At 41.4% G+C, this 15099-nt stretch overlaps 1 protein-coding gene across 1 annotated transcript in view; it reads right to left on the bottom strand.

Moving 5' to 3' along the window:
* LTN1 (listerin E3 ubiquitin protein ligase 1) overlaps nt 1–15099 on the bottom strand; it is a 69404-nt gene that overhangs the window by 15546 nt on the left and 38759 nt on the right. The window contains exons 19-26 of the mRNA XM_058661721.1: nt 14052–14194; nt 12445–12580; nt 11817–11961; nt 10118–10331; nt 9200–9437; nt 7784–7858; nt 4991–5177; nt 382–553 (exon numbers count right to left, since the gene is read on the bottom strand). Of these exons, the coding sequence (XP_058517704.1) occupies nt 382–553; nt 4991–5177; nt 7784–7858; nt 9200–9437; nt 10118–10331; nt 11817–11961; nt 12445–12580; nt 14052–14194 (1310 nt within the window). The remainder of the gene's footprint in view (nt 1–381; nt 554–4990; nt 5178–7783; nt 7859–9199; nt 9438–10117; nt 10332–11816; nt 11962–12444; nt 12581–14051; nt 14195–15099) is intronic.

The following is a 15099-nucleotide window of genomic DNA, read 5'->3' as shown; positions in this document are numbered from 1 at the left end:
TAGAATGCCGTTTACAGCTAGATGTAGGAACGCCATTGCCTCAGCTAAGACCTGAGCTCATCTTTTACTCATCTTTATTTTCTTAACTGAAGACTACTTATTTACAAGCCTATAAAATGTTATCACCTAACAAATATTTGTTTGTGGAATATGAGGCAACATTCTCCACATACTAACCCTCAAAAATTTATTCAACAATTCTTTAGATCTTATCCCAAGATTTAATTGTTTGTCCTATTAACAGAGATACAGAAAGTCTTACATTTCAACATTCTTACAGTTGGGAAACATCTGGGATCGTTCTTCAAAGCCCCAGGGACAAGTTTAATATAACCTGGTGTGAACCTAATTTCCAAGAAAGAACACACAGAGCTTACTAACCTCTAATGCTCAGCTGGAGCTCCTCGGTGAAAAACGTCTTCGGGTCCTTATTTGAGGCCTCAACAGCTGTCTCTCCGTACGTGGGGTTTTCTGGCATGAGTCGGAACAGGTGGTACAGCAACTTATTCAAGCTCTTAGTTTTGCGAAGGTACATGGAATAGAGAGCCCGAAGCTAGTGAAAAGCAAAAGAATTGGATGATGAAACCACTTAAATCAAGACAATCGGTGGGAAAGAATAGACAAATGTATAGCAGATCTTAGAAGAACAAATTACGAATGCATTTATTTGACAATTTACAATTATAAGGAAAAGTTCTAAAATCCACGTCACTCCCATGTTTCAAGTGTGCCATGTCACATGGCACTATTCCTTCCATGACATGCTGTTCATCCTGACGTTACTAGATATATGCTGATAACAACTTTCTCATATCATCTCCCAGTTAATACTCTTACCTTGGCTTGGAGTCTATTTACAGCATGAAGAAAATCCACTCAACCCTCCCCAAGAAGGACTCTCTTCCCAAGACTTCCAAAAAGAATGTCATTTCATGGCTGAGCTCTTTCTGTATCAACTCCTTTTAGGGCCGGGTACAGAAACTAGTAGCCCAAAATGTCTTGGGGTTTCCTCACTGTTGTTTAATCAATCAGGAAATTTAACATGAAAATCTGAGTTTCTAATTTCTCTTTCAGGAACATGAAAAGTGGCACTACTGAGTGTGTTCTGGGATACTTGTACTTGTCGTCCCTCAAGAAGGGAGCTCAAATTCTTCACAGCTGCTTTCTAGTTCTTCAGTATTTTATCTGCTTAACACAATTTCTTGTATTACAGCATATACCTCCTCATAGTACAAAGATACCACTAGCTGAATATTATGAAAACTCAAATACATGGATCAAGCCATGGTAGGATTTGGAGTTCACGCTTAGAATACACTGATCAAAGTATCTTTATATTAAAGAAATCAGACTGACACTACCTTTACTGAGAAATCAAGTCAACATCATCAGTAAAAGGGCACAATGACATGCACCTGCAGAGTAACGCAGGCGCACAAGTGCAGGAAGTACTCTTGCTGAGAATAATGAGGAAACGGCAGACAACTGAAGAGTATGGGACACTCGACAAAACAGCTGGCTAACAACGAGAAAGAGGAATTACGGGTTACAGCCACAAGTGCAAGCAAATGTAATATAAGCCTTGACTGAACCCTTAATAGAGAAGGAAGTAAAACTATAACGATTAGAACTGTGATAAACCAGGGAACTCCAAACCCTGCTTAGACAAGTGCATCAAAACTACATTCCTATGCTAGTTTTACAGGAACGCGTCCTTCTTCTCAGCAGATACATACTGAATTACTTTTGGTAAAGCATCATGTCACAGTATGTGCACCTTACTTTCAGGCAGAGCAGCAGAATAAAAAGCATGAGTAAATACAGTACCATATGAAAAATGTATGACGGTGTACGACTTTTCATACAAAGTCACTGAATTTTAACTTCTCTGTTTCTTTTTTTTTTTTTTTCAAAATAAAAACAAGGGAAGAAAAAAAATTTCCAACAATTAATTAGGTATTATCAATGATATCTACAAGACACATGAACATGACTTAGAAATCTCATACCCAGGTATACTAGAGAAGCCAAAAGCTTGCATGTCAATGTTAGCAGCAACCTCAAACACTAGCCAAAAGTAAAAATAACCCAAATGTGCATGAGCAGATGAAAAAGATAAACATAATGTGGCATATCCATACAAGAGAATATTATTCAGGTACAAACAGAAACACAGCGGGGGTGGTGCTGTGAAGTAAGCACGTTAAGCTTCCACCAGCAGCGTTAGCTTCCAATACAGGCACCAGTCCGAGTCCCAGCTGCTCCACTTCCAACAGAGTTTCCTGCTAATGGCCTGGGAAATCAGTGAAGGGCAGCCCAAATGCTTTGTGCCCTGTCCCACACAAGATACCCAGAAGAAGCTCCTGGCTCCTGACTTTAGGCTGTCCCAGCTCTGGCCACTGCAGCCATTTGGGGAGTGAACCAGTGGATGGAAGATCTCTGCCTCTCCTCTCTGTTCTAACTTGGCCTTTCAAATAAAAATAAAGCAAAAATGTAAAATGTCCAAAAAAGAAAAATCCAGAGAAAGAACTTAGTGGTTGCTCAAACTAATAAGATTAGAGAGGACATGGGAAGTGATTGCGCCAAGGTATGGGTTGGTTTGGAAGATGTTGAAAATGTTCTAAAATTAGATTGTGCCCCAAGAGGTGCGTAACTCCATTAATACACAGGGTTTTCAAATGTTCAAGGAGAGGGGCCCGGCAGCGGGGTCTAGTGGCTAAAGTCCTCGCTTTGAATGCGCCGGGATCCCACATGGGTGCCGGTTCTAATCCCGGCAGCTCCACTTCCCATCCAGCTCCCTGCTTGTGGCCTGGGAAAGCAGTCAAGGATGGTCCAAAGCCTTGGGGCCCTGCACCTGCTTGAGAGATCCAAAATAGCTTCCTGGCTCCTGGCTTAGGGTCATCACAGCACTGGCCATTGCGGCCTCCTGGGGAATGAATCAACAGATCTTCCTCTCTGTCTCTCCTCCTCTCTGTATACCTGACTTTCCAATTAAAAAAAAAAAAATCTTTAAAAAAAAAAAGTTCATGGAGAGGTTTTTCCTCCCTTGGAGTCCCCTCCTGTCACTAATGCAGGAGCTCTTTTTCTTTCCTATACAAATCATACTTTTCAGACAAAATTTTTTTAAAAATTTTTTAAGAGTTCATGGAAACTGCACATTAGGAAAAATTGTATAAATATGTCAAAAAAATTCTTTTACCCAAAATATAGTTACCTTTTAATTCCACCTATCATGAAATTTTTGAAATACTATAGTATATTAAAAACTAAATTGTACACTTTCAAATGGTTAAATCTTAAGGTACATGAGTTGTAGCTCAATAAAGAGCATGTTCTCTCTCATTTTACACACACACACTCATACACACACACTGACACACTCTCACCAGAGTTTTATTTCTCGTTCAATCTCATTTTTTAAGACTGTTGGTTTTTTGTCTTTTTTTTTTGACAACAGAATTAAAACAGTCCATAATTTAAGGCTAATTTAAGGTTTTTTTTTTAATTCCCTAATTCAGGACTCATCTAATGAGTATTACTTATTGAGTTAGTCCAGCTTTTGTATCCCTAGTTTTGTTCAAATTTCATGCTCCACATTAAATGTTGTGCAAATCTTTGCAATTCTGCCCATATGCTGGCTTGATAACGATGACACCTGTCAATTCTCCTGATTTCTGAATGACAATAACAAAATTAATACAAAAATTCTCAAACTTTTGCAATTTCTAAAAGAGATCGACAATATTTTAAGAAGCAAATACATGGGCCTGGCACAGTGGCCTAACAGCTAAAGTCCTTGCCTTGAACGCGCCAGGATCCCACATGGGCGCCGGTTCTAATCCCAGCAGCTCCACTTCCCATCCAGCTCCCTGCTTGTGGCCTGGGAAAGCAGTGGAAGACTGCCCAAATATTTGGGACCCTGCACCCGTGTGGGAGACCCAGAAGAAGCTCCAGGTTCCTGGCTTCGGATCGGTGCAGCACCAGCCGTTGCTGCCATCTGAAGAGTGAATCATCAGATGGAAGATCTTCCTCTCTGTCTCTCCTCCTCTCTCTATATTTCTGACTTTGCAATAAATAAATAAATAAATAAACAAATCTTTAAAAAAAGAAACAAATACAAAAGTTCAACAAGCTCTCTATAAAACACATCAACAAGTAAAAAGTTTATGTCATAAATATAAGTGACAGATTGGCAGAGAAGCAGAACAAATCTAATGTGACCTATGATTTGATTTTCCTCTTAGGTTTAACGCAGTGTAAGTTGAAATAATTGGTATGACTATGATCAACAATATAATATTTAAAGATTCTGAAAAATTGTACTGAAAAGGATGCCTTGAGTTTTACGTGACATTTTAAGTATGAACTGAAACTCACTCTTTTTTGTATTGATCTGTTTAAAGAAAGCACACAATTAGGCTAAGCCAATCAAAACTAGGATGAAATTTTAAGTGGGTTCTCCTTAAAACAGGGCTGGAGTAGCTCTCCAGCTTCTTTCTGGGCCACAAACTCTGCCTAAACAAGGGCCAACAGAGACATCTAGTGGCCGTTTTCATAATTTGGGCTACTTTCATCAGAAAAGCATTTCGAATTGTACAGGTGACTTCACTTGTCTTTCTCCAGTTTCATGATTTCCAAACAATGTAAATCTGCACTTTCATCAAATGAGATCTGTTACAACATCAGGGATTTGCTCCTCACAAAATATTCAAGATTCAATTCTTCTGAAATCATTACTATGAAGGTACTAGGTAAAAGCTTCTGCAACAGAATGACTCCGCGAGTGTGTCTAGCTGGAAAAACAAACAGCTACATTTCACAACTCAATCACTTTGTTAAGCATGGACTGTGAGCTTGGAAGCAGTAACAGGAGTAAACTTACTAGGTGAAGCAACAGTACTGCATTGACATGGAAGGCCTTTCCCCTTTGATGGACAGTAACGGAGAAACACATTGGGACAAAACTGCCAAAAGTTGTCACATTATTTACCTGAGATGAAGCGGCTTTAAAGAAAGTAAGTATTAATTTCCAAGTCAGGAGGTACCCCAGAACGTAACAAAAGTCTTCACTCAGTGGTTTAATAGTAACTATCTGTCCCACAGGAATACACCCCAAAATGTTTTCTAGTAAGTCTTCTTGTTTGTTAAGTACAGACATCAGCACTCCTGGGGGCGACCTGAGAAGGAAGGATTGAACACCACAATGTTCAACAAGTTGATAACATGCACAAACTTCAAGTTTTGCACAAACGTTTTCCAAAACCCTTTTGAACAGTTCCCCTTTACAGATCTAATTTATCTCATATAATGCCAACTGTAGAATCTGAAAGCTATGAAATAAAAATACAGACCCTGGGGGCAGGTGCCATGGTATAACCCACTAAACCTCTGCCTATGATTAGTACATTCCATGTGGATGCTCCACGTTCGGTCCCGCCCCCAGCTGGTGGCCTGGGAAAGCAGCAGAGGATGGCCCAAAGCCTTGGGATCTCACACCTGCGTGGGAGACCCGAAGAAGCACCTAGTTTCAGAGCAGCCCAGCTCCGGCAATGACAGCTATTTGGAAAGTAAACCAGAGGCTGGAAGATTTCTCTTGCTATCTTTGCTTCTTTCTCTCTTTAACCCAATAAAAATACATAAATCTTATATATAACTCTGCAGGTAGCACTTCAAGACGACACTTTTAGAAAATATCTATTTTAACTTTGCAAGAGAAAATCATGTGCCCGGAGAGGCCAAATGAGTAGTTCAACAGTTAGTCAGGAGAGCCTGTAGACTGTGACACCTAGCACGCCCTGTAACATCCTATGATGAACAGAGAAAAGAGCAGAGGCACCTGGTTCTATTTCCGTTTTACTGCATACTTGGCAGTACTGCATATAAAAACATTACTATAATCAAAACTATAAATCAGAATGATCAATAGCAAATACATACTTTTAACAAAATCATTCAACTAACTCTTTTCAAGAAATTAAACATTCACATTAACTCATTAACAGTATTTATTGAAGTAAGATGAACACACCAGATTCTCAAACTTCTTTCCTGTGATTCTCTCGTTTGCTTTTCTCCTTTCCCGGTAATGTTCTTTCTTCCTTGCGACTTTCTCCTGCCGTCTGTAAACAGGCTTTCTCCAAACTTCCATCCCCAGGTCCTTACCGCACCACCTCCTCCGACACCATGTCTATTCCATTTCCATCCCAGGGGACACTAGATCTTATGAATCACAGCTCCAAAATTGCTTTCGTTTCCACTCTGTTTCTTTCTGTAATTCATGCTTCCCAGTATTGCTACACTCAGCAGATAGAACTCATCTTCTACCAAGTAATGCCCCACAATTTAGAAAACATCATTTTAGGGCCATTTATTCTGTTGCTCCCTTAAATCTTCCAGTTTCACCTTCAACTATACCCACCCTACCCGGTAAACACTGGCTCATTTCTTCTTTCATTCAACAAATGGGCACTACCCATGAGTCTTCAATAGATGATAAACTGTTCTGGGTACCGGGTATCTACAGTTAGCAGCAGCGACACTAAAATGACGAGTCATGCTCTTGAGGGTCTGGGAAAGCCGGCAACCAGACCTCTCACTGCCAAAAGCGGCTGCGTTTAAAACCTTCTCTCTGCTGCGCCTGTCCCCATTAGTCTAAGCTTTCCTACCCGCTTCTTCTGCCACCCTTCCGCCCACATTTCTTCCCTTACTCTCTGCTTCATTCTCCAGTCTCTTTGTCGCCCCCCAGTCTTTCTTCATTCGTCCTCATCTAGCATTTACCTGCTACTTTTATATAGTTCTCTACCAATCATGTCTCCCTGTGGGTCCAGTGGGCGCTATCTGATACACCAGCAATCACAGCAGAGGGCATTAGCCTATCTCTCTGACTTCCTGTTTGCCTACTGGCGGGACAAATCTCGCCTCCTGGCCCTCGGCCAGCCGCCATCTTGTGACCACCTAACATACATGTGGGGTCAGCCGCTTCCCACAAGAAACAAAAATTGTTGGGCCCGGCGCAGTGGCCTAGCGGCTAAGGTCCTCGCCTTGAACGCCCCGGGATCCCATATGGGCGCCGGTTCTAGTCCCGGCAGCTCCACTTCCCATCCAGCTCCCTGCTTGTGGCCTGGGAAAGCAGTCGAGGACGGCCCAAAGCTTTGGGACCCTGCACCCGTGTGGGAGACCCGGAAGAGGTTCCTGGTTCCCGACATCGGATTGGCGCGCACCGGCCCGTTGCAGCTCACTTGGGGAGTGAAACGTCGGACGGAGGATCTTCCTGTCTCTCCTCCTCTCTGTATATCCAGTTTTCCAATAATAATAATAAATCTTTAAAAAAAAAAAAAAAGAAACAAAAATTGTGCCTTCACAGAACTCACAAACAATGTCAAAAGGCAAAGATTTCACGATCCCCAATACATCCTGAACATTCATGCCTCGGTGCTTTTGCACATGGTGTTTCCTAAACTTGTTTCATCTTTCTTGCCTGAAGTACCACGTTAAAAATTCAGTCTAAGTGTCTCTTTCACAACATAAAGTCTGTGTCCATTAACTGCCCAGCCCACCCTACTTCTTTCTGGTTCTCAACATGCTAACTTCTCCTTGTTCCTAATATCTGTCGTATATCTTCTCCATAGGGCAAATGCTACATAACAACTTTTAGATAACTGGAAAAGAATGTATCCATTTGGAGCCTGTTTGGCTTCAATCTTTTAAAGACACCATACAAGTAAGGCAGATTATAAGTATTTAATAAACCAAATTATTAAGGGAAAAAAAGGAAAAACCTTACAAGGCTGGTTCTTCCTCATCATCTCCATATGACTTTAGATTATCTTGATCATACTTTGGCAATTCAGGCATCAATCTGGAGATTAGAAAAACAAGTAATTCATAGTAAATTGTTCATTGTTAAATATATTTTTTCTTAAATATTTATTTTTATTTGAAGGGTATATTTACAAAGAGCAAAGAGAAAAAGAGAGAGAGAGAGATCTTCTAGCCACTCACTGGTTTACTACACAAATGACCATAATGGATAGAGTTGAGCCAATCCAGAGCCAGGAGCTTTTCCTGGGTCTTGCACTGGAGGGTCCCAAAAACTTGAATCATCCTCTGCTGCTTTCCCAGGTAATAAGCAGGGAGCCGGATGAAAAATGGAGCAGCACCCACATGGGATACCCATGCTTCAGGCAGAGCAGCCTGCTAAGTCAGAGCATCAGCCCCATTGCTAAATGTTTAACAGCAGGGCCTGGTGACGTAGTCTGGTGGCAAAAGCCCTCTCCTTGCACGTGCCACGATCCAGCTGGGCGCTGGTTCTAATCCAGGTGGCTCTGCTTCCCAGCTCCATGCTTGTGGCCTGGGAAGGCAGTCAAGGATGCCCAAGGACTTGACTTGGAACCCTGCACCCACGTGGGAGTCCAGAAGAAGCTCCCGGCTCCGGGCTTCAAACCAGCACAGCTCTGGCCGTTGTAGCCACTTGAGGAGTGAATCAGTGGACGGGAGATCTTCCTCCCTGTCTCTCCTCCTCTCTATACATACCTGACTTTCCAACAAGATAAAAGTAAGTAAGTAAGTAAAAACAGAAGAGGTAACTATGATAAATATATATGCACCTAAAGCTAGGGTATCTAGCTATTTAAAAAAATGCTTAACAGTAGAAAGATCAATACTTTTTTGGTAATGAATATATATATATATATTTTTTAATTGATGTACTTCTTTAATTGACAAGTGACTGCTTTAAATGGTATTTCTCTTTTCAAAGGGAGTTGGGAAGACAACATTAGTCCAGCAGGTAGCACAAACATGGAAATGTGTTCATACTGAAAGTAAATTTTATCTTTTCCCTGAAAATGTTTTATTATGAAAGCATCCAAATATGTAGCACTGAAGAGAATCTTACAGCGAATCCATAAGTGCCCATGTTGTATAACCTATTAAGATTGTAACAGGTGACTTATAGGTAAGGAATATATTTTCACTGTGAGTTTTTTAAAATAAATATGTATGGTCTGGATCATTTAAACATAGTTACATACAGAGAACAATGACCTGAAGTACCATGTAATGTGGCTTCCTAGGTTATTTATTACATTCATGTCTCTATTTTTTACCCTGCTACTTTTTAATTTAACATGCAAATGTAAATACGTATTCTGTTGGGTTTTTTTTCCAGACTAGTGTAACACTGATCAAGAACACTTACTTGTACAGCATGTGGTAAACAGCAATTTGCACGGGCCTGGCTTGGAAGAGCAGTAACGGGACCAACGTATTCAACACGGTCTGCAGACACTCTGGTAAGTTAGTTTTTTGGCCAGTAACCAGTTTTGCAGGAAGTTTGTGACTCAACAGCTGATCCTTTGAAATATATGTTAACGTTTCACACATGGGCCTCAGCATTGCATTCTTAAAGGATGTTTCAGACAAATCTTTGTTTTCTCCTGGAGACAAAAGAGAAACATTCAGATCTCACAATAAATTCAGTAATACAGCTTCATCAACTCACCATCACAATGAAAAACAAAATGATTCAAGCAGTCCTAAGAGTAACTAAACACACATTTCAGTTCATCTCAACTAATGACTTTCATCTCAATCTTTAAAAAGCAAATGACCGTTCATCAGATTCCACTTATCATGCCATCTGAATTATTATTTTTATAATTCATTTATTTATTTGAAAGTCACAGCTACAGAGAAGTATTTTCTATCTGCTGGTTCATTCCCCTGATGGCTGTAACGACTGTTCCTGGGCCAGGCCAAAGGCAGAGCGTCTCCCGCATCTCCCGCGTCTCCCGCATCAGCGACAGGGGTTCAAGCACTTAGGCCATCTTCCGCTGCTTTTCCGAGGCTGTTAGCGGGGAGCTGGGTTCGCAGCAGAGCAGCTGGGACTCACTGGGGTCATAGGGGACTAGTGTGCGGGAGGCACTTAGATCCACTACACCTGACTGCTTTTAATTTCTTCTGTAAAAGCATACATGATACTTCTGGGAAGCCATACTTTCTCTACTGTCTTTTTCCACTTAGTACAGTTTGATTTAAACCACTGAAATTTTTGTGCTAAAATTTTTAATAAGTCATTTTTAATAACACTCTCATTCTCGTGCCCCTTTTCACTTGCCTGTAACAGTCACCAAAAGAGGTAAAAACAAACTGTGGATGCCCCGGGAGAAAAACTCTTTCCATTCACTGATTAGGTTTATAGGAAGGCTGCCAGCGGTGTCAGGAGTTATGGAATCAAAGAAGCAACTGAGATCGCAGGCCAGGTCACAGCTGACACACGCAAAGAGCTGGACGAGCGGAACACAGTACAGCGCCTGGTTTTCATTTGTTGTCTGCGGAAACAAAAAAAAAAATGAAACAGGTAAGCTGGCTTCAACCAGAACAGTGCAGAAGAAGGCAATAAAGAGAAAAGGCTCCTCCATTTCTAGGAGTTAAAACTCAAAAACTGCTGTGAAAAAAAAAAAAAAAAAAAAAAAAACCTGCTGTGAAATACAGTCAAAATCCAAAACTAGGAATGAACAATTTATTCTGGAATCCCTTTTTTAAACTGCTACAATGAAAGAAAATTTATTACCTACAATTTACCAAGTCAGATACATTAAAAACATACTGATTTTATCAGCAGCCTACACATTTCACTTTATTGTTTAAAAACAACAACAAGGGCCCGGCGGCGTGGCCTAGCGGCTAAAGTCCTCACCTTGAACGCCCCGGGATCCCATATGGACACCGGTTCTAATCCCGGCAGCTCCACTTCCCATCCAGCTCCCTGCTTGTGGCCTGGGAAAGCAGTCGAGGACAGCCCAAAGCTTTGGGACTCTGCACCCATGTGGGAGACCTGGAAGAAGTTCCAGGTTCCCGGCTTTGGATCGACGCGCACCGGCCCGTTGTGGTCACTTGGGGAGTGAATCATCGGACAGAAGATCTTCCTCTCTGTCTCTCCTCCTCTCTGTATATCTGACTTTGTAATAAAATAAATAAATCTTAAAAAAAAAACAAAAACAAAAACTGAAGCTTAAACAGGGTAACTGTAAAACACTAAAGTCACATAGCTAACTAACAGGCAAGGTCAGGAGTCCATCCAACTAAAACTCACTGATGGTCTCAGAGCCCACAGTCACATATCTGATGGCTCTGTGGAATAAAGAACATCTCAATCTGCCTATCTTTAATGCATCAGTCTGGTAATAATTTAGTCACAATAAAAAAGTCAACAACGACAATAACAACAAAACTTGTATTTTACCAGTAACAGCCAAGTAACAAAAACTATATGAAAAATATTAATGGAGAAAATAGTTTTTCTAAAAGAGACCATTGTATTTGTTGGAAAGGCAGAATTACAGAAAAAAGAGAGATAGAAAGAGGTGTTTCAACTACTAGGTCACTCCCGAAATGGCTGTAACAGCCAGAGTAGGCCAGTCCAAGGCCAGGAGCAGGGAGCTTCTCCCACATGAGTGCAGGGGCCTAAGGACTTGGGCTGTCTTCTGCTTTCCCAGGCCATCAGCAGGGAGCTGGATAGAAAGTGGAGAGCAGGAATGAAACCATGTGCGGTTGCGACACCACAGGCAGAGCGTTGCTGCACTGCACCACAGCTCTAGGGACACAGCAGCTGTAATGGCAGTGAATGGCGTTGGCTGTGGTTACATCTCAGTCTTTACAGTCTGTCAGAGAGTGCTTGGTAGGGAGATCTGTACTGTTCTAAATGTTTAAAAGGAACTAATTACAACCACATGTTGAACTGCAATCAGCAAATAGTCTGTGTATAGGTACACACAAAAACCCGACAGAGGGAACACTGTATCAGGTTACTCTACCTCCAACCAAGCCAACATGGAGCACATAATGAAGTCCCATTCACTCTCCGCCAGAGGAGACGAGCAATACTTCAGGAACAGGGACAGGAACCGGATGATCTCTATATTCACTCCGAGGACCTCTGGACTTGCGTCTGACAGATTACTGTGATAATGACAAAAAGCAAAATAACATGAAATCAAAAAGTGTTACAGTTATATTTACATTCAATTAGAAAATATTCCTTTTACACTTTAAAAAAAGAGATTTATCTGCTTATTGATTTACCTGAATGACAGAGAGACACGGAGAGATAAAACAGATTTTCCATCCACTGGTTCGCCCTCCGAATGCCCATCAGCAGCCCCAGCCAGCTCAGCCACACGGGCTGGGGGAACCCAAGTGCTGCCTGAAGCTCATTAGAAGCGCTGACTAACCTGAGTCAATCAGAACTCAATCCACTGTGGATGCTCCGAGCAGTGGCTTGAAACCACAACAACGTCCTGCCTCCATTTACAGTCTTATAAATGACTGAATTAAACATCTATCATCTTACTACCACATACAAAACTGCTAAATGTAGGCACAGAATCTGGGTCCATACTGGATCATGGGGGAGCAGGCAGAGTAGTATCAAGTATCACTCACCAACTGAAAAGAAATATATCCTCATGCTCTTTCTTCCAGGACATTATTATTTTTAATATCCCATGTAACAGCTCTCCGTCATCTGTGCTTCTGGTCTGCAGACAAGAATTGAAAATGGCAAGATGGCCAAAACCTCCTAAAGTAAAGTTCAAAATGAAAATTTTTAAAATCTTTCAAGTACACCATTACCACGAAATGAAGTCTACTCTGAGAAGTCAAAACCGTTCTTCAAGACTATCCAGGTTACGGATCATAAAAGAGGTACCATAAGAAGGAGTTCACAAACAGCCTTGCAGGCTCCACTGAGACAGACGAAGTGAACTGAGAGTATAGTGAGTTAACGAAACTGTGCTTTACACAAATCTACGCCCCTTTTCCTTCCTTAAGAAAAGGACACGTGCAGTGTACTCATCTTCCAAATAAAAACCAAAAAGGACAGCAAGCAACTGTAAAGTTTTTTTTAAAAAAAGAAAGAAAGACAGAAAGAAAAGAAAATGTCTGGTAACTCTGGTCTCCACTCTTTAGAATCCCAACATTTCCCATAAGCCATCTCCTGGTACATCTTGACACCCTTTGCCTCCAACATTTCCCCTTAAATGCCACCCAAGCTGTGCCATCTGCACCTCTGGATGTTCTTGTGTATCTGGAATGACCTTCCTCAACTAGATCCACAGGTGTCATTAGTCATCCTCTAACGGGGGCGCAATACGTCTTTGTATTTCTCTGGGACGCTCCTACTGGCACCTTAAAGCAGAGCAGAAACACCCCTTCTGTCGTCTCCACACACGGAGCATCACTTTGCACCATCGGTTGTTACAAGATATGACTTTATCCCTGACTTCTTTACAATGGGAACTGTCATGTGGAAGGTGCTGGGGTTACTTAACTTAGTCAATAAATGAACTAACAAGAGTGCGCCAAAAAGTTTTGAATACAACAAGATATAGTTCTTCTTTTGCTTTTTTCATTAGTTGGCTAGAGAAGAATGCGACACAGATGTCTACAGGAGCCTTCGAAAGGCACATGGGACATACATACTAAGAAAAGACTGGACTTCTTCTTTTTTTTTTTTTTTTTGCACTTAAACTTTTGACAGGGAGAGAGACAGACTCAGATAGTTGTCATCGTCCGCTTCCCAAATGCCCTGAGCTGGGCCAGGCCGAAGCCAGAAGCCCAGCGCCCAGTTTGGGGCTCGCACCTGAGTAGCAGGGCTGCAACTGCCCGAGCGGCCGCCACCTGCGGCGCCCCAGGTTACACAGCAGCAAGCAGCAGACGGGGGCACCGACCCGGGAGTCCCGCGCACCTTCCCGACAGCTGGGCCAAGTGCCTGACCCCAAGACAAAGTTATCTTTTAGTTTCCTTTTCCCATGAACATTTTGAAGACCCTTGTCAATGGAAAATAAACAAGCAGACGCTTTTTGTGGGTGTCAACTTCCCCTGAAGCCTATAGAATGTCTGTACTACAAAATATTAATAGCCACTCCTGCAGCGAAATGCATCATGAACTAAGAACTAATTCAACTTATTTCTGCTGTTGGGTTTTGTAAAACCCTTTTCATCTAAAATAATGGTTAAATTGATAACATTTTAATCGCCAGTAAACTAACCATCAATACTGCAAAGATCTTCTTTAGTCCAGCCCAACAGAGCAGGGATACACTGTGCACTGAATTCTTTTTTATCTTCTTTTGACAAAAATGGACAGAGACTCTGGATGGTATGCAAGTTACCTTCTGTTAGTGGAAAAAAGCTGTTTAAAGAGAAAGAAGAATTACATTTATTCTAAAAATGCAATCCATCAAAACCTTATTCAGCTACGCAAAAGATCAATAATTCTACTACATCAAACAGCATAAGAAAATAAACTGATAAGAGATTTAAACTGCTGAATCTAGATAATTGTTATTACCTTTTCCTGAATATTTCTAATTTTTGAAATGAGTATACAGAACTTTTCTATCATGTATGATTTTTTTTAAAAATTCACTTACTTAAAAGGTGGAGTGAGAGAGATCTATCCAATGGTTCTCTCTCCAAATGGTTGCAATATCCAGGGCTGCAGCTAGGAGGCAGCAGCGCCACCCCGTTCCCACGTAGGGGCAGGAGCTCAAAGCCCTGAGCTTCTAACCTGCTTCCTAGGCCATCAGCAGACAGAACCAGAGCCAAACAGCAAGGTCTCCAACATGCACTCAAGGCTCCTCCCCATGAATGAACTGTTCAACTTCTACCAGCAATACACGAGTGTGTTGTCTCAACTGACTCAATTTAACTACCCACTGGCCTTCTGAACTAATGTGAATAACAAATATTTGGGTTTCATGTGCATAAATACGATCACACTAAACACACCACTCTATTTACCACGTGCAAATTTTGTAGATCTGTTCAATTGAGGATGTTTAGGTATAATCATCCCATTTAAAAGTTATATAACAAAAACACAGAAAAAATTATTTAACGGTCTACCCTGTGGATGTTCATCGTTTGACTGCCTCTCTCTTTGTGGCCATTTAGGACAGCGCTCTACTTTAAATTTCGTTCTTACACATAAAGCTGCAATGAACGCCCTTGAGCAGACTCTTCCAGGTATGCACAAGGACTCTGATCCTCAGAAGTGAAATCATAAGATCAAAGGATCTGAAGTCCTATATCTTG

This window comes from Ochotona princeps, chromosome 3 (genome assembly GCF_030435755.1).
Source record: "Ochotona princeps isolate mOchPri1 chromosome 3, mOchPri1.hap1, whole genome shotgun sequence".
NCBI classification, from domain to species: Eukaryota; Metazoa; Chordata; class Mammalia; order Lagomorpha; family Ochotonidae; genus Ochotona; species Ochotona princeps.
The sequence above is the reverse complement of the archived record's forward strand: the minus strand, read 5'-3'. Positions and strand labels throughout refer to the sequence as shown.